This window comes from Myotis daubentonii, chromosome 3, assembly GCF_963259705.1.
Source record: "Myotis daubentonii chromosome 3, mMyoDau2.1, whole genome shotgun sequence".
Classification (NCBI taxonomy): domain Eukaryota; kingdom Metazoa; phylum Chordata; class Mammalia; order Chiroptera; family Vespertilionidae; genus Myotis; species Myotis daubentonii.
Window position 1 is genome coordinate 9362187 of NC_081842.1, and position 23366 is coordinate 9385552.

Genomic DNA, 23366 nt, shown 5'->3' on the forward strand with positions numbered 1-23366 from the left:
TTGTGGGGTCAGTGACCAGAAGAGATCCCCCCAACCCCCCAACCAATCCATGAAGTCTTGCTTGATCTCTAAGCACAAATGGGAAATGGTGCTGGGCCATGGGCTCAGTGCTGCCCCTTCCCAGCGGGGTCAGAGGGGCAGCAGTGGCCTCTGTGGACACGCCCAGGGACCAACCAATCCATCAGTCTGACCCACACCATCAGCCATGACTTGGGCCAACCCCTGTGTACACTCTCCACGACGCTCATGGTGCCCCGAGATGCCCCATTCAGCCAGCTCCAGCAGCCCCTCCTAGGCCAGGAGTGTTTCTGACCCTCCTTGCCAAGCTGGCTCCAAGCTGCGGCCTTTCCACCGGACCCCACCTGTTGGGCTGCTGCTCAGCTGCCCCACTTGGCATGAGGACAGAGGGTGATGGGAGGAGCAGCAGCATCAAGGACATGGTGGGCCCAGGTTGGGTCCCTTCCTTTGCTGGTCCCCCTTCTTGGCCTCCCACTAGACCCCAGCACCCCCCCTCCCCAACACACACATACACACACCACCAGTTTGGAATCAGGAGCCCCTCACAGTCAGGTCATGTGGTTTATTTAATGTTTCAAGTCTTACATTTTCACATGACTGGTTCCTGGAGCCCCTGGAGGCATGTCCTTCGGGCAGGTGTGTGAGCAGCCCAGGTGGCCTCCACCACCAGTGAGGTGGGCCAGTGTTAACCCATATCAGGAAGGGGAAGGACGACAGGGCCCAGGGCCCAGAAGGAGCCAGCTCCCAAAGACTGCAGCACCCCCATTTCATCCCGTGGGGAAACGCCCGCCTGCCCCAATACCAGCTTCTCCCGCAGAAACAGAGGACCAATAGGGTTCACATTCATGACAGTTAAAAAAAAAAAGTACAGCATTGTTAAAACGTGAGTACCAGGGCAACTAGAAATGTCAGTTTAGCCACGAGCCCTGGGAACCCAGGCCCCCACCACCACCCTACAGGGCCCACGACAGCCTGCAGGGCTGGTGTCACTCGGGCTAGCACATGGGGCCATCTCCCCAGTCCCCAGGGACCAATGGGATCTGCCTCCCAAGGGGAGTGAAGGCGGAGGCCTGGTGGGCATGTGGAACCCCACCACTGGCCATGTGTAGGCAGGGGACACAACCCAACCCAGTGCCCGGCAGCTGCCAGTGTCCCCAGCAGGCTACAGAGCGTAGTCAGGATGTAGGGCCTGAGAGGTGCAGGGCTTGGGGACACCGCAGGACAAGCCAAGGCACCACTGGCCAAGGCAGGTGGCCCTTGAGGTGTGTGTCATAGGGGCCCCATTGGTCATTGGTACCATAATGTGAACAGTAGAATTCAAACATTGCCAAAAACCCAGCTTCCTGATTCTGAGGATCGGCACCCAGCCAGGGGTGGACCGTTCTGAGATGCCAGGGCACCAGGCTCACAGGGACCGGCATCCTGTCAGGGTTGGGACAGTTCTGAGATGCCAGGGCGCCAGGCTCACAGGGACTGGCACCCTGTCAGGGTTGGGACCGTTCTGAGATGCCAGGGTGCCAGGCTCAGTGAGGATGTTGGAGGATGCAGAGCAGATTGCCTCTGGTGTCAGAATCTGGCCACTCACTGAGCTGGGCAGAGAGAGCAGGTCAGGCCTTGGCTTCGCACTGGTCCCTCAGGACTGGTCCTGTGGTCCATGCTCCGTCCTCCGGGGCCAGGGTTGTGGCTTCGGGCTGCAAGTTGCTGAGGACCCCATCCTGCAGGCTCAGCACCTGAGCAGCTTTCTCTTCCGAGGGGCTCCTTAGCTCCTGGGCCAGGGGCAGGGGCTGGTGGTGGCTCCTCGGGAAGTGCCACAGGGTCCCCAGCACAGCTCCCAAGAAGTAGGTAATGGACAGCAGCACGAAGTACCCAAAGTAGACGAGGAACTGGAACAGAGAAAGGTGCAAGTGTGGGTGGGGAATAAGGGGCGGCCTGGGAGATGAGGGGGCTTTGGAGAGGGGAGGGGAGGGGGACAAGGGAGGGACAGTCGGGAGGCAGCCCACATGGATGTGTATTCCTCCCTCTCTTTCCCTCCTGCTCAGAGGCCAAGGGAACACTGCAGGGGTGGGGCGGGCACTAGGGGTGAGAGGCCAGCCCAGGAGCAGGCCCCACAGTGCACAAGGCCTGCCTTCCACGCTCCTGCTGCCACACGGCACAGCCCTGGGGGAGCTCCCACCACTTACTCTCAGAACCCCGGCACCTTTGCTGTCTCCGTGTGGCCTCTGTGAGCTACCCCCAGTGCTTTGCTTATTTTGTGTGACCACACGTGCGCACTTGGCTCCATGGGCAGAGTTCCCACTCTGCTGAGGGCTCGCGGACATCCGTGCGTGTGGTAAAGCCGGTCAAGGATGGACAGCCCCACACAGTGAGCCAGTGGCCGCCCTGGTGATGGGCAAAACTGACCAGTAGTGACACCAAGAGATGCACACCCAGCCCACAAAAATGTCCCTCCTGATGCTCATGCGCACCCGGGGGACTGGAGGTCCGGATGGTCTCGAGGCGACTGTGGGCCGGGCCAGGCTCAAGTCCCTCCCTGAGCCCCTCATGACACAGGCACCCTCATCCCTTCTAGGAAAGTAAAGCAGGAAGGACTTTGCTCCCAGGAAGATGGAGTCACATGGTTCCCGTAATCTTCCCCAGTATGGCTGAAGCCCTGGGAGCCACACAGAGCACACATCAGAGTGACTGCAGGCGGGAGGGTGGGGGGCAGCCTAGCTGGGACCCCAGAGCCCGAGGCATCAGAAAGTGACTGAAGGTGGGCGGCAGCCCAGCTGGGACCCCAGAGCCCGAGGCATCAGAGAGTGACTGCAGGCGGGAGGGTGGGGGGCAGCCCAGCTGGGACCCCAGAGTCCGAGGCATCAGAGAGTGACTGCAGGCGGGAGGGTGGGGGGCAGCCCAGCTGGGACCCCAGAGTCCGAGGCACAACATGGTGACGTGTGATGGGTCTCGGGCTTTATTTCCTTTTTTGCTGCAGGTACTTTGAAACTAAAGAGGCCAGCAGCCCAGAAATGGCAACATGTGTAGAAAAAAAAGCCCCAACAAAGCTGCTCTCTCTACCAGAGGACGAGGAGAAGGACACCCAGCAGGACAGGAGGTGACAGACGAAGAACAGCCCTGCTCCGGCTAGAACCACCCTCGTCACCCAGGCTGTCAGGAGGCCCCTGCCCATGGGGGAGTGTTGCTCAAGTCCCCGTGGGTGTTGCAATGTTCACCCCACAGAGCTCACATGGAAAGTCTGGACTTTCACTCCCACCCACCGGGGGTGCCAACGCCCAACTCCACCCCTGCGGACTCAGGACTTTCACCCCCACCCGTCCACAGTGCCAAGGACACCCTACCCGTCCATGGTGGCAACAACACCCCACCCCATGTTCAACCTTCTGAAAGTGAAAGACAAAGAAAAGAATCTTGAATGCAGCCACTTAAAAAAATGACACCTTAGGGGAAGAAGAATTAGAATGGCAGAATTTTTCATCATAAACTACGAATGTCACAAGGAAGTGGCAGAGCTTTCACCTGCTGGAAAAAACTGTCAGCCCCGAAGCCTTCAGGAGTAAAAATAATGGCTAAAGAAGGTTCTCTGGACTGGAAGGGGACGATCGAGACAGAACTTGACACAACAGGAAGGAAAAGAACGCGATGAGCAGAACCCTGGGTACAGATGTGGTCTCACGGTTGGGGAAGAGGGAGGAGTCAGGTGGGAGTCAGGTGGTGTGGACATGGAAGAGCAGCCTGAGGGACCCGAGGGGAGGGGAGCTTCTGTTTCTTGACCCTAAGAGGTCAATAATCTGGTAGTGATGTTGCACCAGAGACCTCAACCCACCTATCCCTGGGCACAGGGCTCACGCCCTCCAGACAGCCCCTCCCACCACTCACTCCTGGCACACCTCCGCCCTTCCCGTGAGGAGCCCCTCAGCCATCATGGGGGATGCCCAGGGCCAGGAAGACCTCCAGAAATGACCTGCATCCAGACTCAACTAAGAGGCCTCATGTGCCAAGTGGAGTCAGCGGCGTTTCAGCTCCACCCTGGGCCCGAGGCGGCAGGACAGGCCGGCACAGCGGTTGCCAGTCCTCTGATCCTCCTTCCCTCCTTGCTGGGGGCCTCTCACTTCACACTCCTGCTCTGACTCAGTAAGTCCAGTGTGTCCAGCTGGAGACCCCGGCCTGCCCTGTGCCTGCCCCCTGCCCTCAGTAGATCTGTGGTCTGGGGCCCAGGGAGGGGACACTGCTGCTGCTTGGGTGAACACCAGGAGACCCTGGCCCAGATACCCACCCCCCGCCACCCCCCCACCCCGAGTCCTCTCTCCCCAAGGTAGCAAACCCAACGCAGGGGCTGACCTGGGATCGGACGTGGAGGCCCAGGCCCCGCTTGTCGGAAACGATGAGGGTGATGATGGTCTTGAGAACAATGGCAAGGAACGTGTTGATTCCGAAGACCAGGGCACAGAGCTCCTTAGAAAGAGAAGACGCGATCTGAAAACTTAAAGGGGAAGCAGGCCAAGATCAGCCTCGGCCGGGAGGCCCAAGAAGTGCCCACAAATACAAAGGTGACGTCTAGGCTGCCACTGGATGCCAGAAACAGCTATGGGGTCTGATGACTGGCCATGCCTGCTGAGGCCACTGGACCAGCAAGCCCAGCCCACCCACTTCATCCTCCCTCAATGACTCATAAAGTGAATGCAAAATAGTGCCAAATGCCAACTCGGGGAAGACATTTAAAAAGTCTCCCAGTAACCCTGGCATGGAGTCACTCATTCCTTGCAGCATTCTCAGAAAATGATCCTCAGGAGAACGGGCAGAGCATCATGAGAAAAGTTCTAGAATTAAAGTCCTTAATGATTGTAGAGTCTTTAATGATTTTAAAGTCATTCAATGATTCAATAAGTTAGAGAAAGAACAGTTAAACGAATAGGAGAGAAGAAGGAATTAATATTCTCAGAGCTCCCAATCCTCTGCAAAGAAATTAACATTTGAACGTACTTCCAATTAAAATTCCCAAAGTGCCTTTAAAAATAATGACTAAACAAGAAATAGTCTAAAGTTCTCACCCAGCCGGCATGGCTCAGTGGTTGAGTGTCCAGCTATAACCAGGAGGTCATGATTTGATTCCAGTCAAGGGCACATACCCAGGTTGTGGGCTTAATTGCTAGTGGGGGGTTTGCAAGAGGCAGCTAATCAATGATTCTCTATCATCACTGATGTTTCTCTCTCTCTCTCCCTTTCCCTTACTCTCTAAAGTCAATTTTAAAAAAAGAAAGAAATAGTCTAAAGTTCTGAAGAATGGCCCTGACCGGTTTGGCTCATTGGATGGAGCGTCGGCCTGCGGACTGAAGGGTCCCAGGTTCGATTCCGGTCAGGGGCATGTACCTTGGTTGCAGGCTCATCCCCAGTAGGAGGTGTGCAGGAGGCAGCTGGTCAATGTTTCTCTCTCATCGATGTTTCTAACTCTATCCCTCTCCCTTCCACTCTGTAAAAAAATCAATAAAATATATTTTGAAGAATGAGCAATCACATGACAAAGACTGCACACAAACTGAGAAAAGGCCTTGTCAATCAAAGGTCTGAGAGGACAGATTAACTCCTAGGACACCGGAGCTGGGTCAGGTCCGGCCAGCACCGTGAATGCCATGCCACCCACACGCCACACCCTCTGCAGGAGTGTTTCCCATGGCACACCTACTCGGTAAGTAGATGAGAGGCAAAGCATAACACACCCACCACATACGGTAGATGTGAGTGTGCTACAGATAAAGGGGGAAAACAGGAAATCGCAGCAGGAAGAGAGCCCACCAATGTGAAGCGTCCACTAACACCAGGCAGGAGCCAGCCCTGCTGCACTAAGAAAAGGCAAGCTGGCCCTCAGGCCACAGGGTAGCTCACTTGGCCAGCAGGCATCTGCCGTATCTACCGACACCCCCTATCCCCCAAAGCTCATGCCCTTTGACCCAGCCGGTTCCTTTCTAGGAACACCTGAGACCATCATCAGAATTTGGAAAGGAAAATGCAGGTTGAGAGGATAGTGATCTCACTGTTGCCTGTCATAGCAAAATACTGAAGGCGGCATCCCCACCAGTTGGGGGTTAGCTATGTGGCATGCCACTTGCCACCTGCATTTCGGCCAGCTAAATGGAAAGGTGTCTTCTGCCAGGAGTGTCGTCAGGGTGCCTGGCAACTTGGCCCTCAGGAGGACAGGAAGGTCACTAGGTTTGGCCCAGGCTCTGGGCCCAGGGCAGGTGCAGGCCGGAAGTGGACAGGGCAGTGTGTGCCGGGCGCTTCTGTGAGACGGCACAGGGGAGTCAGGCCACCACTCCATGGAGGTGGAAACTGCAGTGGGTCAGGAGACTGAGGATACTGTCTGAGCTCAAGACGAGGTGGGAAAGATCTTCTAACATGGGTGTGAGTAGGAGGAGGATAGAAGGTGCCCCACTGTGGGGGGTGGGGGGGGACTATGGTGACAGACACACCCACCAGGTGCAGGAGGCGCAGGGAGGCAGGCTTCTGTGTACCTATGTGGTGTGAGCACATGTGGTGTGAGCACATGTTGTGTGTGCCTGTGTGGTATGAGCACTGTGGTGTGAATAAGTGGCTTTGTGAAAGGTCAGTTCACAGGAACACAGAGGGTTATAGGAGCAAGCAAAACATGAGCAGGGGAAGGTTCTGGAAGTACAGGGGAGCTGGTGGGCAGGTCTCAGGATGTCCCTGGGCAGATGCAGGAGGGTCCCCAGGGGTGTGAGGAACATGAGGGCACCAGGAGAGTCCTGGACCGAAGATAAGCTGGGACATCTGGTCACTCCTTGGCCAGGAGCTGCTGTTCCCCATAGTGGGAACAGAGAGGGCGGGGAAGGCCATGGGGCTACCCAAGATGGGACCACAGCAGCTCCTGGGGCCTGGGGAACGGGGCAGGGAGGCTGGGAGGAAAAACTTCACGAGGACCAGTCCCTGTGGACACCAAGTGGCCTTGATGGGAGGAGCAGAGAATGTGCTGCATGGGAGGGCTCCTGGCTAAGTCTCAGGGCCATGGCAGGCAGCTGGGACGTGCGTGCTATGGACAAGGGGACATTGCGCCCCTGCCTAAAGGCGTCCAGGGGTCACCGCTCCTCCCACCACCGAATTTGCTTCACGCTGCTCGGCCTCTCGTCCACCACACAGCCCAACTCACATGGCGATGGGCACCAGGAACTGGTACAAGCCACGGAAGAGCACGAAGGCCATGTAGCACAGCCAGATGCTGCCCGTGCTGTGCATGAGGAAGATCAGCCCGGCCTGCACGGCTGTCACGGCTCCGATGATCAGTTTCGCCCACAGGGCCCACTGGATCTTGACAAAGCCCGCGGCTAAGGCGGTGATGGCGCCTGGGGAGACAGGACAGTCACCGTCTGCCATCCTCCTAGGGCGGGCAGGGCGGGCGGGGCTGGCTGGGCGTACCGAGCAGAGTGGAGGCGGCATCCACGCCACCGTTGTAGACCTTGGTGGTGTCTTTGGTGGGGTCGATGTCGTTCCACAGGATGTGCACGTAGAAGACGATCAGGTAGTAGCCGGCCGAGTTAAAGACCCACCAGAGGGACCAGAGGTGCAGCTGTGGCAGCCGCAGGCTGGCTCCTAACTCCCGGAGCATGCGCACGAGGATCCAGTCCCTCCAGCCCGCCAGCGGAGTCCCGCAGAGCTTCCTGCCCGCGGGCTGGCCAGGGCCAGGGTGCATCTTGTCCAGCTCCGAGGGCGAGGCCTCGCCATGGGCAGGCTCACTGCGGTTGAAAAAGAGGCTGCGCTTGGGGCGCTTCAGGAACATGGCGAGGATCAGGCTGAAGGTGAGGAAGCCCAGCGAGATGTAGTTGAGCATGGTGAAGGAGAACTTGCCCACAGTGACGAGCAGCTGGCCCAGCACAGAGCTGGTGAAGACGCCCAGGAGCACTGCGGACCTGGAGTAGCCCGCCATGCGCTGATACTGGGCGGGGCGCACGAGTGAGAAGATGTAGGAGGAGTAGGCTATGCGGGCGGCCATGGTGAGGCTGTAGAAGAACTCCATGAACTGCATGTGCAGCACAGAGTCGCCAAACAGCAGCAGCAGCCACACAGCGATATAGCTCAGGCCCTGCAGAAGCAGCACCGGCTTATAGCGCAGGTAGTCCGTCAGCAGGAACATGGGCACCAGCACGGCCAGGTAGGAGTAGGACAGCACCGGCGTGATCTCATTGGTGACCTGTGGGACAGCAGGCTCGTGACCCCATGCAGCTCATTACCGTAGCCACCAATGCCCTTTGGTAGCCCCCTCACCAGAACCACACCATGAGCATGACTGTCTGCTAAGACCAGCACAGGCGGCCCTCAGCCCCGAGAGGCCAGCAGGCTCCAAGGCCTCACTTGACAGAGGGAAACCAAGGGCCAGAGTAGAGCCCCGGTCAGCCTGCGGGGCCCACGGCGCGGCGGGTTGGACCCTCTCGCTCCACTGGTTTACTCACAGCCCTGGCATGGGAACAGCCAGGAAACACGCCAAGGCAGAAATCGAGGAAACACAAATCCGGTGGCTATCAGATGGGCAGAAGGTCAACAGGGGCAAGAGAGAAACTGGAAGCTGTGGCCTCGGGCAGAGGGAGCAAGTGTCGGTGTCCAGGATACGGCAGCATCCTCCCTCAGGGTGACACACTGAGAGCAGACACACCGGGTTTAATCCCCTTGGGTGTGCCCTTTGTAAGACAGTCTCTGACCCACGTGGGTAACTCTCCCCAGCCAGGCCCGGCAGGCAGGCTCATGTGCACTTCCTAGACACAAGCCTGGCGTCTCTCTGATGACACCCAAGCTTGGGGGAATGGTTTCACTTCTGGAACCTGCTCTATAATCAGTTAATGTGCAACCAGAAAGGGCAGGCGAATGGGACTTATACATTTTTTGCTATAGACACTTTTCCTGTTATCTTACTAGAGCTTCGTATACATGATGATTCCTGTAATCACAGCAGACGATGGCCCCTCTTTAAGATCTGATCAGTGTTCTAAGGAAGGAGAACCCTCGGCTGCCCAGTGAGTGAGGGATGGTTACTCGGGAGTCCAGGAGGGTCTGGGGGGCACAGGAGACAACCCCAGAGGCCCCAGCCCCCTACCCAGCCTCACCTTGGAAGTGACCAGCTCCAGCAGTCAGCACCGGCCATGGGATCAGACGCAGTGGCAGACTCTGAGTTCATGTGGGCCAGTACGTGGCCATTTCCTTACCTCCAAGATGGCGACTTGGAGGGGACAGGCTGCATTCGCACCGACACTACATTGGACTTAAACAACTTGAGGGTATGCAAGGGGTGGGGGCCAAGCTCCACGCCAGGGAAAGGCAGGGGCTCCCTGAAGAAATCAAGGGCACAGTGGGACCCAGGGAGATCCAGCTGTGGTGACAGGGGTGGGGAGGCTGATGGCCTCATGGGAAAGGCAGAGGAGGCTGGGGGAATGGAGGTAGCAGCCTGGAACCAGTTCTGATCAGGACCAGCTCTGACCGAGACCAGCTCTGGGGCAGTGCCGGGGTCCTCAGGTGGAGAGCAGGGTGGTGACCAGAGCTCGAATGCGCATCCTGAGTGTGCGCCTCATCAACCAACAGCCTCTGAGTTTCTTGGTTTTCTTTTATGGAGAAGGAAATAGCAAAAGCTGGAGAAGGAAATCACTAGGGCTAGAGCCTGTCCTGCCTCCTCCTCCTGCCCCACCACTCACCTCTGGGGTAAGCTTACTTAGTCAGCTTTCAACAAGACCCTTTGTCCTCCTTGCGAGTGAAGGAAATTCCTTCAGTAATCTCCTTAGGCAAATAGCTGCTGAGTCCCTGCTGGAAGCAGGTGCCAAGCAGGTGGGCTCCCTCTCCCCGCCTTGCACTCCTCCCTCAGAGACCCATGGCAGCCTGGGACCCCTCTGCGGTCACTGTCACTCTTTAACTGGACTGGTTAATAAGTGAGACTGGGGACAGGACCCAGGACACCACATGGCTGCCTAACCTCAACAGCCCCAGCTGCTTCCCCATCCAGGGGGCACCCCTGCCCACTATCCCCATGTCCACATACCTGCTTCCTCGTGAAGTTCTTAGCAGGGCCCAAGAGGTAGGGGGTGATGAAGCTCTCCCCGGGCCGCATCTGGGACATGAAGCCGTAGAAGCAGAGATAGAATACCAGCCACTGCCAGGACTGAAGCTCGCGGCCCGGCCCAGGCTCCGGCCCGGGCTCCGCCTGGGGTTCTGGGAACACTGGCTTCTCCACCCTCTGGCTGGAGGATGCCATGCTGTCCAGGCTCCACACGGTCCTGGAGGGATTGAAGGTGATGCTGCCCCTGGAGGGAAGAGCAGAGAGTCAGGGCAACTCAGCAGCCCGCAGACACCTCCCCTCCTCCCCAGAACTTGGCTGAAGGGCCGTCTTCCCTCTCCCACTCAGTCAGGATCCCACATTCACACGGAGTTGGAGAGAGGCGCCCACAGGCCCCAGCCCCATGCTCTCAACCTGGATGGGGCTCTCCACAATCCAGATGCCACATCCACCCAGACCAGCCTATCACCACCTCCAGGGAGTCTCCAGGGCTTCCTGGCCCCATGTGGTAACCACCAGCCTGTGGAGACCTCTGAGGGCACACGTCCCTCCCCAAGAGGGGTGTCTAGGACAGCCTCCTCTCACAGTCCCGCTGACCTCTGGGGGACTCCATGCACAAGACTGGGCAGATGGGGTTTGGAGGAAGAGCCCAGAGCAGGTGGGGAGGCACAGGGAGAAGCAGGGGCCAGCGAGGAGTGTACCAGAAGGGAAGGGGCCACAGGGGACAGACAGAAGGAGCTCCAGACGACCATGAGCTGAGGGAGGGTGGCCTGGCCCAGGGGCGCTTTGGTGGTGCCTCCGTTTGGTGCAAGGGTGAGGGCACTGTTCCGATGCCCACCACTCTCCCTTTATAGCACAGACACATGCTCATGTCTAGTTATCTGAATACAAAGTTATCTGCTGTTTTGCTATTTTTATGACTCCTTTGCTATATGTTACATGCTATTCGTTTTCCATTAAGGCACTGATACCAACTTCGCTTTTCAGTGAGAGTCAAAAAGGGAGCTGCCATGAAAACTGTGTCAGGTGACAAAGGGTGTCCATGCCAAGCTGACACGATAGGAATGAGGAAGGGCGCACCAGTTCCATGGCTCAGGAGGGGCGGGGACACCCTGGGTGTGTGTGTGGGGCGGGGGGGGGGGGGGGGGGGGGAGGGAGGCTGAGAGATGTTGGGACAGCTCTCTGCCCCTTACTACACAACCTGCTCTGGGAGGGTGACTGCAGAAGGTCTGCATTTGGGGAGAAATCTCCTCTAATCCCCAAGCAGTAGAAGCAAAAGGTTCCCAAGATATAGGACCCGGTGCTCTGGAAAAGCCACCAGATTCTGGGCACTTATGCCCTGTGCGCTTGGCCAGCATGCTGCTCAGAGACCATCCAAGCAAGAATTGTTCCTACATTCCTCCCTCGATGAGGCCCAGGAAAACCAGGGGACAGCAGAGACCCCCAGGGGCCACCGAGGGCAGAAAGAGACCGCTCACCAGACCTCTGCTTACTCCGGGCAGGATGAGAGCTTCAGCAAAGGGAACCGTGGTCTGATGAGTGAGAGTCCTTTGCCTTCTAAACCCCAGAGCTTATTTCTGTAACTCAGGGAAAATGAGGTGCAGGGAGGGCAGTGAAACCCCTCAAGCTGGGCTTGGTGGGTTTGTGGGGCCAATAGGAAGGGCAGGGCATGGGCAGGGGGCAGCTTCCGGAATTAGAGAACTTCAAAGGGAGGGGGCGGTGGGGGCAACAGTGGCCTGGGAGTTACAGGATCCTGGGATAGCACCCACCATTTCAAGGGTCCAAACGAAACAAGCAGCCAGGCAGGGGAGGGCAAACTTGGTCCCCTCCCCCAGCACCGAGGAAAGAGCACACAGGCCACACAGGCCCGCCTGCTTTTCCAATCCCCCTGGAGCTTGCACACACAGCTGGGAGGGGGCCGCCCCAGGCCACAGGGTGTACTACAGGCAGAGCGGCCCACCTCAGGGTACACATACCACTGGGGACCCCATTCCAGCTCCAGGACACCCCTCAGTTCACTTTCCCACCCTTAGTGCACTGCTCCCTGGATACCAGAGCAACCATACACTCACCCACCTGAGCAGCAGGCATGGGCAAACAGCCAAGAATTTAAGCCCAGGGTCCCCAGGAGCCCTGTACTTGGCCCTTCTGTCATCTCCAGAAGCGATGGGAACTTCCCTTACCTGATGTCCCCAAATCCTGGGGCAATGGCACAGGTCTCAGGTACCAGAACCAACACACTTGGTTTCATTTCTACAGCTTCCGAAACCACAGGCAGTGCTTCTTAAGCTACAGGAAGTGCCTGTCAGAGATGAGCTCTGAGCCCCATCCCACGTGGCCACCTGAAGGTCTGGGCTGGCCAGGACTGTGCACCTTAACATGCCTCACAGGCATGCCCGTGGGTGACCAAGTGAGCAAGCCCAAGAGACACTGCTTCAGACCTCCTGGCTGGTACGGACAAGAACACCCCCTGGACAGCCAGTACCCAGGCTCCAGGGTCACAACACAGGTGAACCAGCCCCACTTCCCAGAAGGATGGACATGCAAGGAGCCACCCCAGGTGATGGCCAGGGAGCCCTCAATACGGGTGGACCTCAGAGTGAGGAGGGTGTCTCCAGACACCCAGGTCTAGGGCCGGATGGACAGGGTTCACAACGGCCTGTTGAGTAGCAACCCAAACTGCCTCCTCAGAGTCCTACAAACTCTGCCCCTTCCCTCTCACCCCACCCTCAGGGCTGACCCATCAAGCACCTGACCTCACAGGCAGCCCTCCAGCTTCACCTCTGCAGTCTGGGGACACTGCCCAGTGCAGGGCTCAACCTGCTGGGTCACATAATTACCACAGCCCCCACGTTCCTGCTGAGTTACATAACAGGAGCCAGCACAGCAGGCCAGGCAAGAACAACTAAAAGTTCACCCTGGGGACTCCCTGGGGCAGTTCGTGATTGCATGTCTTTGAACTAAAGGAGAGCCTGTGACTAAGTTTATATCCCCTAGGGCAGTGGTCGGCAAACTCATTAGTCAACTGAGCCAAATACCAACAGTACATCGATTGAAATTTCTTTTGAGAGCCAAATTTTTTAAACTTAAACTATATAGGTAGGTACATTGTTATTAACTTAATTAATAATTTTGGATTGAGTACTTAGTATTAACAACATGAGTTCAATACACTAATATATTTATGGAATGCCGATTATGTGTCTAAAGCTGGAGGTAACATGACATCCTTCTGGAACTTACATTCTAGTGAGGAAGATCAACTTTAAATAAATAAATAGTCAAATCAAATAACTGCAGTTGTCATGAGTGCTAAGGAAGGAAATAAACAGTAAGCGAGAGAAGATAGCAAAGTTAGGCATTTTAACCCCTCTAAGCAGATAAGTTTCATTTTATAGTAATAAAGCCACCAACACAAAATAATTACAATTCTTAAATTGATGACAAAAATACCTGTAGGATTTGCAGCTGGTTGGGAAAATACAGGTAACTTTATGCTTCGAGAAGGTACTTTTGTCACCCGCGCGCGATTTGCGGACGCGACTAGCACTAACCACTGCACAATGAGACTGCTGACTGACTGGCTCACTCAACTCATGCATGAATTGTGCGCACCTTCCCCGCGCTGCATATCCCGCAGCCCACCTGCACCGCGTCTCCCGTTGCCTGACCCACCGACACCCCACTTCCGACTCTCACTTCTTTAAAATAGATTTGCCCAGGCCAAAAACTGACTTCTGTGCATGGGCCACGAAGTCTCAATCGCACTGTACGTGCGCGCCCGCACGTGGTATTTTGTGGAAGAGCCACACTCATGGGGCCAAAGAGCCGCATGTGGCTCAAGAGCCGCGGTTTGCCGACCACTGCCCTATGGAATGTGCCTCTCTCCTATGCATTCCCCACACTGTGTCCACACTGTTGTACACACACTTGCAAAGCTTTGTGGGAAAGGTGACGACTGGATGGCCGGGTAACTGCAAAGTGAGCTCGGGCAGAACAGGGTCATGCGGAGGAGCTTGGCCTCATCCCAGGAGCGGTGGCCAAAAATCCAGGGTCTTATTTGAAGTCCATTTTTAACTATGGAAAAAATGTGGAGCACCACAGGGCCAAAGCATGCTTACAGAGCAGATTTCAGGTCCCGGACACAGTGGGCGGCTTAGCCGTTACTTGGCATCTCCAAGAGGCCACCTGTGTGGGGACTGATGTTCAAAGGAAAGAGCAGGCCCCGCTGCTGTGGCTCAGCGGTTGAGCATCAACCTATGAACCAAGAGGTCATGGTTTGATTCCCGGTCAGGGCACATGCCCAGGTTGCAAGCTCAATCCCCAGTGGGGGGCCAGCAGGAAGCAGCTGATCAATGATTCTCTCTCCTCATTGATGTTTCTATCTCTCTCTCCATCTCTGAAATCAATAAACTTTTTTTTTTTTTTAAGAGCAGACTCAGAAGCCAGGCCCGGAGTCACCAAGGCTGGGCCCTGCTGCCCAGAGTGGGGCTCACCTGCCTTCAGTCTTATTCTGTCAGTTTACTCAGCTCACGTGAGTGTAATCACCCACTGGCAGGGAGTCAGCGTCCCCGGATAAAACTCCAAGTCCTCGGCCTGAAAAGCCCAGACTGCTCTACTCCACACAGGCCCAGCCCAACCTTGGGCTCCAGGAAGATGAGGGGAAGGGACACAGCACAGAAGGCAAGTGAGGTGCCCAAGCTCAGGGCCAGTGAGCAGCAAACCAGGCCTGGACCCCACGTGTCCTGACCCCAGCCCAGCCCATTGCAACTTCAGGAGCAGCCAGAGGATCATGGGGCGGGCAGCCTCCCCAAGGACCTGTACGTCTGACTTCAGAAGGCTCTTTCAGTTCCCCCTTTGGACTCTTTCTGCACCTTCCCTGGGGGGAGTGTGGAGCACCAGTGGCTCCCCCTGGCTTTGTCCTCCCAGCACCTAGGAAGGTTGGAGACCCAAAAGCAAAACAAAAGCAAACACCACCTCTCTCATTTTGTGTTTTGAACCAGCTACTACTCGCTGGCCAGTATGGCTGAGTTGGTTGGAGTGTCATGCCCTGCAACAGAAGGTCACAGGTTTGATGCCAAGTTGGGGCATGTACCAGAGGCAACCAATTAATGTCTCAATCTCTCCTCCCCACTTCCTCCCTCTCTAAAAAGAATCAATTTAAAAAAAATTAAACCAGCTACTACTCTCCCAGGTTACCCAGGGAAGTTTCTTACATTTTAAAAACACCTGCTGGTAAAAAAGGAAAAAAAAAATATCTTTGCACCCTCCCAGGTTACATGACAGAGTTCTGTGTCCCAACGAGTAAAATTAAACCCACTGACACCCAACTCACAAGTTTAAAACACCCTGGAGGTGTTGCTCACCTTTGCCCAGCACAGGTAACTAACATTTGGAGTTATTCAATCCACCAAGGCACCCTCTGAAAGAGAGCAGTTTAGCAGTGCCAAGCCAAGAGGACAACTGGCAGCGGGATGCAGTCCAACAGAGCTGGGTGACACAGCAGCTGGGAACGCTGGCGACGGGTCAAGGGTTCCCAGACCTACAGAGGAAGGCAATTCTGCTAGGCCAAAGGTTCCTGTCTCTGCAGATTCAGTCTGGGCTGAAGGGGGCCCTCCGTCTCCTTTAGGGGCAAGGGGCACCTGGTCACCTCTTGGCAGGGTGCTCAGATCTCAGCTGTATGAACTTTATTCCTCCTGCACTTTGGGCAGCCTGGAAAATAGCTTTGTCTATGCCTTCTAGGTTTCTGAGCTGACTCAGTCTCACCTGTACCCTGAGTGGGGCTCACCTGCCTTAAGTCTTATTAAACTTGGGCATCCTGCTATATGACCGCAGTGTGTACCTGGGCCACTTCGCTGGATTCCCCAGGGGAAGTAGCCAGGACCCTTGGGAATAGTTCTCTAGTTCAAGGGTTGGAAGGACCCACTCAGGAACGGGCTGCGGGCACACTGTGCAGGTTCTGGGACGAGCTCCAGCGCGCGCCATGTCCACGTGATTCTCTGCTAGCGCCAGGGAGGCACCCTGAGTCCGCGGGGAAGATCAGGGCGGCGCTCACAGCACCAGCAAGCTGGCTAGGGGGTAGCTGATCAGAGGTAAGCCTGCCGCATCTCAAAGGTTCAGAGCGTGCCCGCCGGGACCACAGGGCAAAAACGCTGCGGTGGCAGTGGGGGGCGAGGGGGTGGGTGCGGGGGGGGGGGGAGGCTAACACGTGGACAGTGGCAGGGATGGGTGCTGCGCGTGGAGCCCACAGTCACAGCTGGCGGGAACCGGCCTGTGTCACTGTTCGCCCGGCTCCCTGCTTGCAGGTCCCGGCCTGCACCCCTGCATTCCCCTCTGAGACCCCGGCTCGCGCCTCCCGCCGCATTCACTTCAAGGCCCGCCAGTCACCCCGCAGCCCGGACCGCGCCTCACCAGGATCCCCTCGTCCCGGCCAGCACTCCTGTGCATTCACCCCTGAGAACCGGAGCCTGTGCTACCGGCTTTCACCCTGCGCCCCAGGCCCGCGCAGCCCTCTGCATTCATCCCTAAGACGCAGAACTCGCGCCCCCTGCCTGCCCCCTTGAGACGGGAACCCGCGCCCCGGCCAGTCTCCGGCCGCGTTCGTACATCCCCGGCCCTGCAGGTCGATTACCTGAGAGGTAGGCAGTAGCGCCGGGAACTACCTCCAAGCCATGACAGGCGGTGCCGGTCCGACAGCGCCAAAAATTACCCGCGCAGCTGCAGGACTTCCGGTAAAAGAAGCGCGCGATTTACGGCCGCGCCCCGGAACCCAGGGTTCCACCCCTTTCGCGCTCCCGGAGCTGAACACGCGCGTGTGGTTCGTCTCGGGTCTCAGTTCCCACCCGGCCGCCCCCGTCACCTCCTCAGTGCACACATTTCCCTGGTGGAGCAGGTCTGGGCGCCGAATGGGAGCACGGGCTCACCCCTGTGCGTCCTTCGGTCCCCGGCTGCAGCCCCCACTAGACTAACCTCCCGGAGCCCCCTCCCCGCTGGACTATCCCTCCCTGACCCCTCCCGGAGTCTGCTGGGTCACCCCCAGCACTGCCCCCCCCCCCCGGCTGCAGTCCCCGCTGGATCTGGACAGTCCTCTACCCCCCACCCCACCCCGGGATGCAGCCCCCGCTGGACAGTCCCTGCTACAGCCCCTTAAGAGTTCCTCCAGGACCACCCCACCCCTTATCCCTCCCGCCCCGGGCTGCAGCCTCCACTGCACCACCCCCACCTCGCCCACCCCCTGTAGCTGCAGCCCTTACTGGACCACCCCTCCCGGCGTCCCCTCCCGAGCCCCCCGCGCCTACCCACCCAGCACCTTGGTCACAACTGGAAGACGTCCCGTCCAGATCCTGTGGCCCCGCTCCCCTAGGCCCGCTCCTGTAGCCGCCTCCTACCCACCTGGAGGAGGCCCTCCCAACCCCCGCCCCTTGGATGAGCGCCGGCCCCGTGACCCCTGCCGTGAGCCTGCCCGCCTGCCATCCTAAGCAAGTCCGTGTTCTCTTTTCTTTTAGACTCATTTTAAAACGTTCCATTCCTGGCTAACCCCCAAACTCAAGCCAGAGACACTGGTCATTGTGCCGGGCAGGACAGGACTGTTGGGTTTGCCGAGTTCTCCCTCCCCCTACACAGCAGCGGCAGTCAGTGCGGGTCACAAGCACAGCCTGACCCACATTTGGTCTGGTGGCTGCCTCAGGACCTCAGCCAGGCACAGACACCTGCTCTTGGGGTCACAAACAGCAAGCCCCCCACCCAGCTCCACGGGTGCTCCCCGGTATTCCCTCGCTGCCCCCTCAGGACTTAGCATGAACCAGTCAGCCTCCATACAGGCAGCAGGAAGCTGAGGGACTGGAGGGGCAGGAGGGAGGGTGTGGTGTTTAGATGTGACCAGGGTGATTCACACCCCTCCCCACCTCTCAGCAAGGAAAGTTCATTAGGGAGAGAAGCCCTTGCAGGTCCTGGGCTGCACTACTCAGCAGGTAGCTGGCAGCTGTGGGAAGCATGCAGGGAGGAGGACAGCGGGAGAAGGGAGGGGCCGCTGGCGCCAGCTAATCTACAGGCCTGAAGGCCAGAACTCTAATGCAATGCGCAGCACGCAGGAGGAGGTCATTTTAGTCTGGCCAATGTGCACAGGACCCAGACCTCATATCTGGAGGGACGAAGACAGATGGGGGGTGGGGTGTGTCTTTGCAACCCAGGTGGCTGCCCTGTTGAATTTCCCCAGAAGTGAACAGCAGGTCCCACGTGATGACACCCACAGTTTCTGTGCCAGTGCTCCTCCCTACCCCCCACAGCCAGCTCACCCCTCTGGACTGGGCGTGCCCATGGTGCATGAGGCCCGTAACACATGAGGAGCATTGGGGCCTGGGTTGTCTTCTGTCCAGAGACTAGTGAGTGCTCAGCAGACCCACCAGGGCTGTGTGAGGACTACTGGGCCTCCTAGTGTGTGGGTGCCTGTCCAAGCCCTCACTCCCCCCTCCCCCTCCCCCCAGGAACCCAGCCATGGACCCTGTGCATGAGTGGCCACCTGCTGCTCCAGCCTTGGACTGTCTCCAGGCCTTTAAAAGGGCTTCTAAGTGGGGCCTGGAGTGGCTCTTTGAAGGTAAGGAGACCTGAAGAGAGAGCACATCCCCTGGCTGGAGCACTCCCCTCATGCTCCCCTCAATCTGTGCTGGCTCCTCCCCACAGGTCTCCACAGGTGTGTGGGAGCCCAACCCCGCGGGCCCTGCTCAGCAAACTGAAGGGACAAAGCAAAGGGCCTCTATCTGCCTTTCCCTCTCCTTGCCTGTGGATAGGTCCCACCTGAGGGATCTGGCCCCTGGGCTTGGGGACCAACTGGGGGATGGGCCAGACCAGCAGTGCAGCCCCTAGGGGAGCAACAGGGGGCTGCTATGAGAAAGGGGAGGGGAAAGCAAGATGACTGGCACAAGGGTCCTGAGCAGGGAGGTCACTGATCCTCATGAGGGCTGTGAGAAGGACCCTGCCCACAGGAGCAGGGTGATGGGCTGGACAATCTGGCCTTGGAACAGGACGGGTCGTGCCCACAAGCACAGGCGTGCACAGTGCCCAGCGAGCAGTCTTTCCATGGCCTCCTGCCCCTGCAATGAGGACCTGAGGACCCATGGCTTCCTCCCTCCCGTCCCTCCCCTGGTGGCTTCTCTCTGGCATGTGTGGAGTCAGATAAAATTCTGGTTGGACCACGCCTTTCTCCAACCCCCTGGCTGACTGAGGCTACCATGCCAGGCAAGGCTTCTAGAAGTTTCCTGGCCATTCAAGGCCCAGGGTTCCTACCGGAGCTGTGTGCCTGGGTGCTGAAGGTGGAGGGGCCCCGATCACCACTGCTCCCAGAAGAGCCAGCCAGGGCTACAGGGCGTGGCAAGGCTGGGTGACAGCGCCTCACGGGCCCTGTAACCTGGAGGCAGCTCTCCAAGGGAAGAGTGGGTGGCCCTGCTGTCTGGAGCAGCCAAAGGAGCCAGGGTGTTGGCTTCAGGAGGCTCCAGGTGCTGCTGATGGTATAATCGCCAAACCCAGAGACTTACAGAAACCGATGTTTAGGGGTGAGCGTCGCTTTGGGGAATGGATCCTGTGTTTTAGTCACTGTAGCTTTAAGTGTTTCTTTATGCTTAATAATGTATTCTGCAGACATGTGAAGGTGGGGGTAGCTGCTGCAAGGGTCACGGAGGGAGCAAGACCTGGTCCCTGGGTGGACCCATGGTATGGAGGGATGGCCCAGCAGTGCTGACCCCCAGCGTCCCCACCCATGGGCTCCAGTCACACCTGCTCACAGGGTGCTCAGGGTCTGTGTGCAGGGCCACGCAGACCCTGTCCCCTCTCGAAGGAGCAGAGAGAGGCTCTGCTGTTGGACTGTGTGCAGCAGCACTCAGCCCCCCACTGCCCCCTTCAGCCCTGCTTCCCCCTACCCTAAAGAGGTGCCCCCAACTCACCACCTCCTGGCACCCCTTCCGGAGTACCCCCCATGCCTCCAGTACCCATTCCTTCCTGGACAACCTTCCTGGGATGGGTATTGTGAGGGGCCAACCCTCCAGTTGGGGCTTCTCATTCTAAAGGTGACCAAGGAGGACCAGCGCCTCCAGTGAGGAGTAAGAGCCCCTGCGCTCAGAGCCCACCTGGACAGGCCAACCCCTGGGCCACCCACGGCTCTGTGGGTGGGAAAGAATGCTTTCTCCTGACAGCTACTGAGTTTGGACTGTCTATGAACAGCATTGTAGAGACAACAGCTGGCTGTGATGTGGGGAAGCAGTCGAGACCAACCAGTCAATAAAAGGTTTGAGAATTCAAATGATTGCTTATAAACAGTTTACCTGGATAAGGCAATAAAGCAGAATAAACTACTCTCCACTGCAGAGTTCGACTTTTTCACATCTGGGCAGCTATTTCTTTAATTACATAATGTACCAGGCTTATTCGCCTTTATTTTGAAATAATTATAGATCCATACGGAGTTGTAAAAAATAACAGAGAGCCTATGTCCCCTTTCCCCTGTTTTCCCAAAAGGTGGCATCTTGCAAAGTTACACAGCAAAATCATAGCCAGGAATTCCAGCCTTGACTTTACAGGGGAAAAGGAACCCCTTCTAAGGAGAAAACGCACCTGCAGATGTCCTCTCTGGACTTGAAGAAAAGGTGTGGGTCAGCCCACCCATTCAGTGCAGCCCACCAGGCTTCTGGCGGCCTGCTCCTGCCTACAGCAGGTCAGCCGAGTGGGTAGCCTTCCCCCAGGAGGGCCCTTGGGTCTCCCCAGCGCTGGACCAGCCTTCCCAAGGTGGGCCTTGGCTGGCAGCCATAGGCCAGGCACTGGTTCTAGCCAATGGTACTGTGTGGGGCTGGCACAGCAGTCAGACCTGTCATCGTGGGCCTGGCTCCTCTGACCCATCATGCCCCTACCCCCCAGGGTCATCAAGGCTCCTCTTGCCAAAGCCACAGGTGCCCTGCACAGCCTGCCTCATGGAGTGACCTGGGCAGGTGCTAGCTGGAACCAAGGTCAGGAGCTCAGAGTGGGCTGCTTTTGTGCAGAAAAGCAGAACCGGTGAGGGACATACCAGCAACAACATGAGAAGGAAGTGTGCGGGTGAGGGGCTGAAAAGCGCAGCCCAGGAACGTGCACAACACGGTGCTCATACCACAGAAAGCAGAATTTGAGGCGAAGAGTGATAAGGGGATGCACCTTATGTGGGTGAAACGTGCATATGCCTGGGGATGTGAGAATTAAGTCTGTGGGATGAGAGGAGGGCACGGCCACACAGCCACAGGGCACCTGGACTCTGGGCAAATGCCATAGATTGCAGAGAAAATGCAAAATGAGGGTGGAAAAGACAAATCACAAAAATAGATACAGAGGCAGAGCAGCATTAAACAGACTGTCAAACTATAGCAGGAAGGCTGGGGAGGGTGGGGGGAGGGTAAGAGATCAACCAAAGTACTTGTATGCATGCATATAAGCATAACCAATGGACACAAGACACTGGGGGGTAAGGGAGGCTGGGGGAAGGTCAAGGGGGGAAAAAAAGGAGACAAATGTACTACTCTTTGTAATATTTTAAGCAATAAAAAAAAATTAAAAAAAAGACAAATCCTACTGTTGATGATTTGACTTGAATTTTTAAGTAAAATGCACTGTGTACACATTTTTTTCCAAAATCCCATGAAAAGGTTTAAAGGACTCCAAACCAGCTGCAAGTCAAAGCTCAAAACAATTTGAAAAAATGAAAAATCGCTTATGCCACATTCTCTGAATTTAACTCTATATAAAACAAAATATTAATGAAACAAAAATATGTAAGACAGCCTAACTAGTTGAACATGTTAATTATTCTTCCCAATTATTTTTCCCTGGGTCAAAGAGGAAATCCAAATTGACATTTTCCTCTTTACAGACTCAGGACAAACACACGTCACAAACATCTGTGGGACCTGGCCGAAGGGCCTTGGAGGAGAATTCACTGTGCAATGATTTTTGTATTATTTCTTAGTTTTATTATTTGAAATTAAAGAAACATAACTGAAACGAGCAGAAAAGGAGCAATTCACAAAAGAAAGTAAACCAATGAAATGATGAGAAAAGCAGAAATGAATTCCTCTAATTGGAAAGCAAATAAACTTGATTTTTTTTTTTAAATCCAAAAGATCGTTCTGTAACAGGGCATAGGGTATTTTTTAAAACCTCACATTTAATTAACTAACTAACCAAGGATTAAAAATAAAAATATACTAACAAAACTCAGAGTCTAAAATATTAATAGTCTTATATTTAAGCACGTGACGGGCAGCAGCCGTCCCAGTTCCCCTTCCAGGGGCCTCCCCGACAGGAGTGTAGCAGGTGCGAGGGCCGGCCAGGCCTGCAACATCGTGTCCCTGGACATCAGCAATAGAGCCCACAGAGAGAAAAAACACCCGGTGCTGACACACACAAAAGAAAACATGGAAACCAGCTGAGAGCTAGCATGGAAACTGCACATCACCAGAATTCCTTAGTCCCCCTCTCCCCAGGGTCCCCCTTGAAAAGCCCTTTGCCTACCCAGAGATGTTAAGATGGGCTTTAAGATCTTCTCAGGTGACTGGGAATTAAATAAACCTCTTTCCCTTTTCATCAGCACCTATCTCACGAGTCTGGCTTTGGTGGCAGGCAGTTCCGGTTTCAGTTCCTCAAAAACAAAACAAAACAAAACAAAAAACTATGGTATGGCAAGCACTCCGGGAAACTTGACCAAGAAATACAATGAAACGAATGGCACAGTTAGGACAGAAAGCACTACCTACCGAGTGGGGCTGTGAGGGCTGGGAGACAGGACAGCCCACCCACCCGTGGAAAGGAAGACAAGTAAGTACTAACGTGCCTGCGCAGAAGACAGGGGCAGAGGACAAGCCTGCGGCTGCCCCAGGGGTCCAGGCTGCACCCCACCTCCCGTCCCCACGGCACCCGTCACCCTCAGAGCCGGAGCCTTGTGCTCATCCCTGGGCTGTGAAAACTCAGCCCTCACTCCGAAGAGCTCAGTGCTGCCCCTTCTGCCTCTTCACTCAGCGCTGCTCCACTCCGGAGCTCAGGGGGGTCTTTTTGTTTTTTGAAATTTGGCAAATAAAAGCCAAAGTTCGTTTCTCAGACTAAGATAGATAGGCAAGGACATTCCAACAAGAACCCACCCTTCACATCTCACTTCTTCGAGGCACTAGTGGGGAGAAGGGGCGAGGGCCACTGGCTGTCACTCTCGGAGAGGCCAGGGAGCCAGGCCTCACTTGGCCATGTGGGGCACAAAGGGTCTCAGGATGGTGGGAGGCACCCTTCCCCAGGGGGTGTCCCAAAC

The 23366-nt window shown here is 56.4% G+C and overlaps 1 protein-coding gene and 1 long non-coding RNA gene across 10 annotated transcripts; one reads left to right on the top strand and one right to left on the bottom strand.

Annotated features, from left to right (window-relative positions):
• Positions 1-566: 566 nt before the first annotated feature.
• SLC19A1 (solute carrier family 19 member 1) lies at positions 567-17431 on the bottom strand. 9 transcript variants are annotated; one of them, XM_059686697.1, is made up of 7 exons: positions 16689-16776; positions 15424-15599; positions 10043-10304; positions 7441-8212; positions 7175-7367; positions 4354-4495; positions 567-1901 (listed from the first exon to the last, which is right to left on the bottom strand). In XM_059686697.1, exons 2-7 carry the CDS (start codon positions 15447-15449, stop codon positions 1626-1628), a joined length of 1671 nt encoding a protein of 556 aa, XP_059542680.1. In that variant the 5' UTR covers positions 15450-15599; positions 16689-16776; the 3' UTR covers positions 567-1625. The 9 variants fall into 9 exon arrangements, with proteins under 9 accessions (XP_059542680.1, XP_059542688.1, XP_059542683.1 ...); XM_059686705.1 differs by lacking the exons at positions 15424-15599; positions 16689-16776 and adding an exon at positions 17360-17431; XM_059686700.1 differs by lacking the exons at positions 15424-15599; positions 16689-16776 and adding an exon at positions 17356-17431.
• LOC132229980 (uncharacterized) lies at positions 16267-21611 on the top strand. The gene is made up of 3 exons (XR_009451775.1): positions 16267-16695; positions 18541-18650; positions 20116-21611. It is a non-coding gene; the product is annotated as an uncharacterized LOC132229980 (long non-coding RNA).
• Positions 21612-23366: the final 1755 nt, after the last annotated feature.

Bases quoted from the DNA above. Each gene is read 5' to 3' on its own strand.
- SLC19A1 (XM_059686696.1), bottom strand. From the start codon at position 12,308: ATGAAACCAAGTGTGTTGGTTCTGGTACCTGAGACCTGTGCCATTGCC. The intron at 10,305-12,240 runs GTAAGGGAAGTT...TCTTCCCTCCAG, and splicing joins CCAGGATTTGGGGACATCAG to GGGCAGCATCACCTTCAATC. The intron at 7,368-7,440 runs GTACGCCCAGCC...CTGTCTCCCCAG, and splicing joins TGCCGCCTCCACTCTGCTCG to GCGCCATCACCGCCTTAGCC.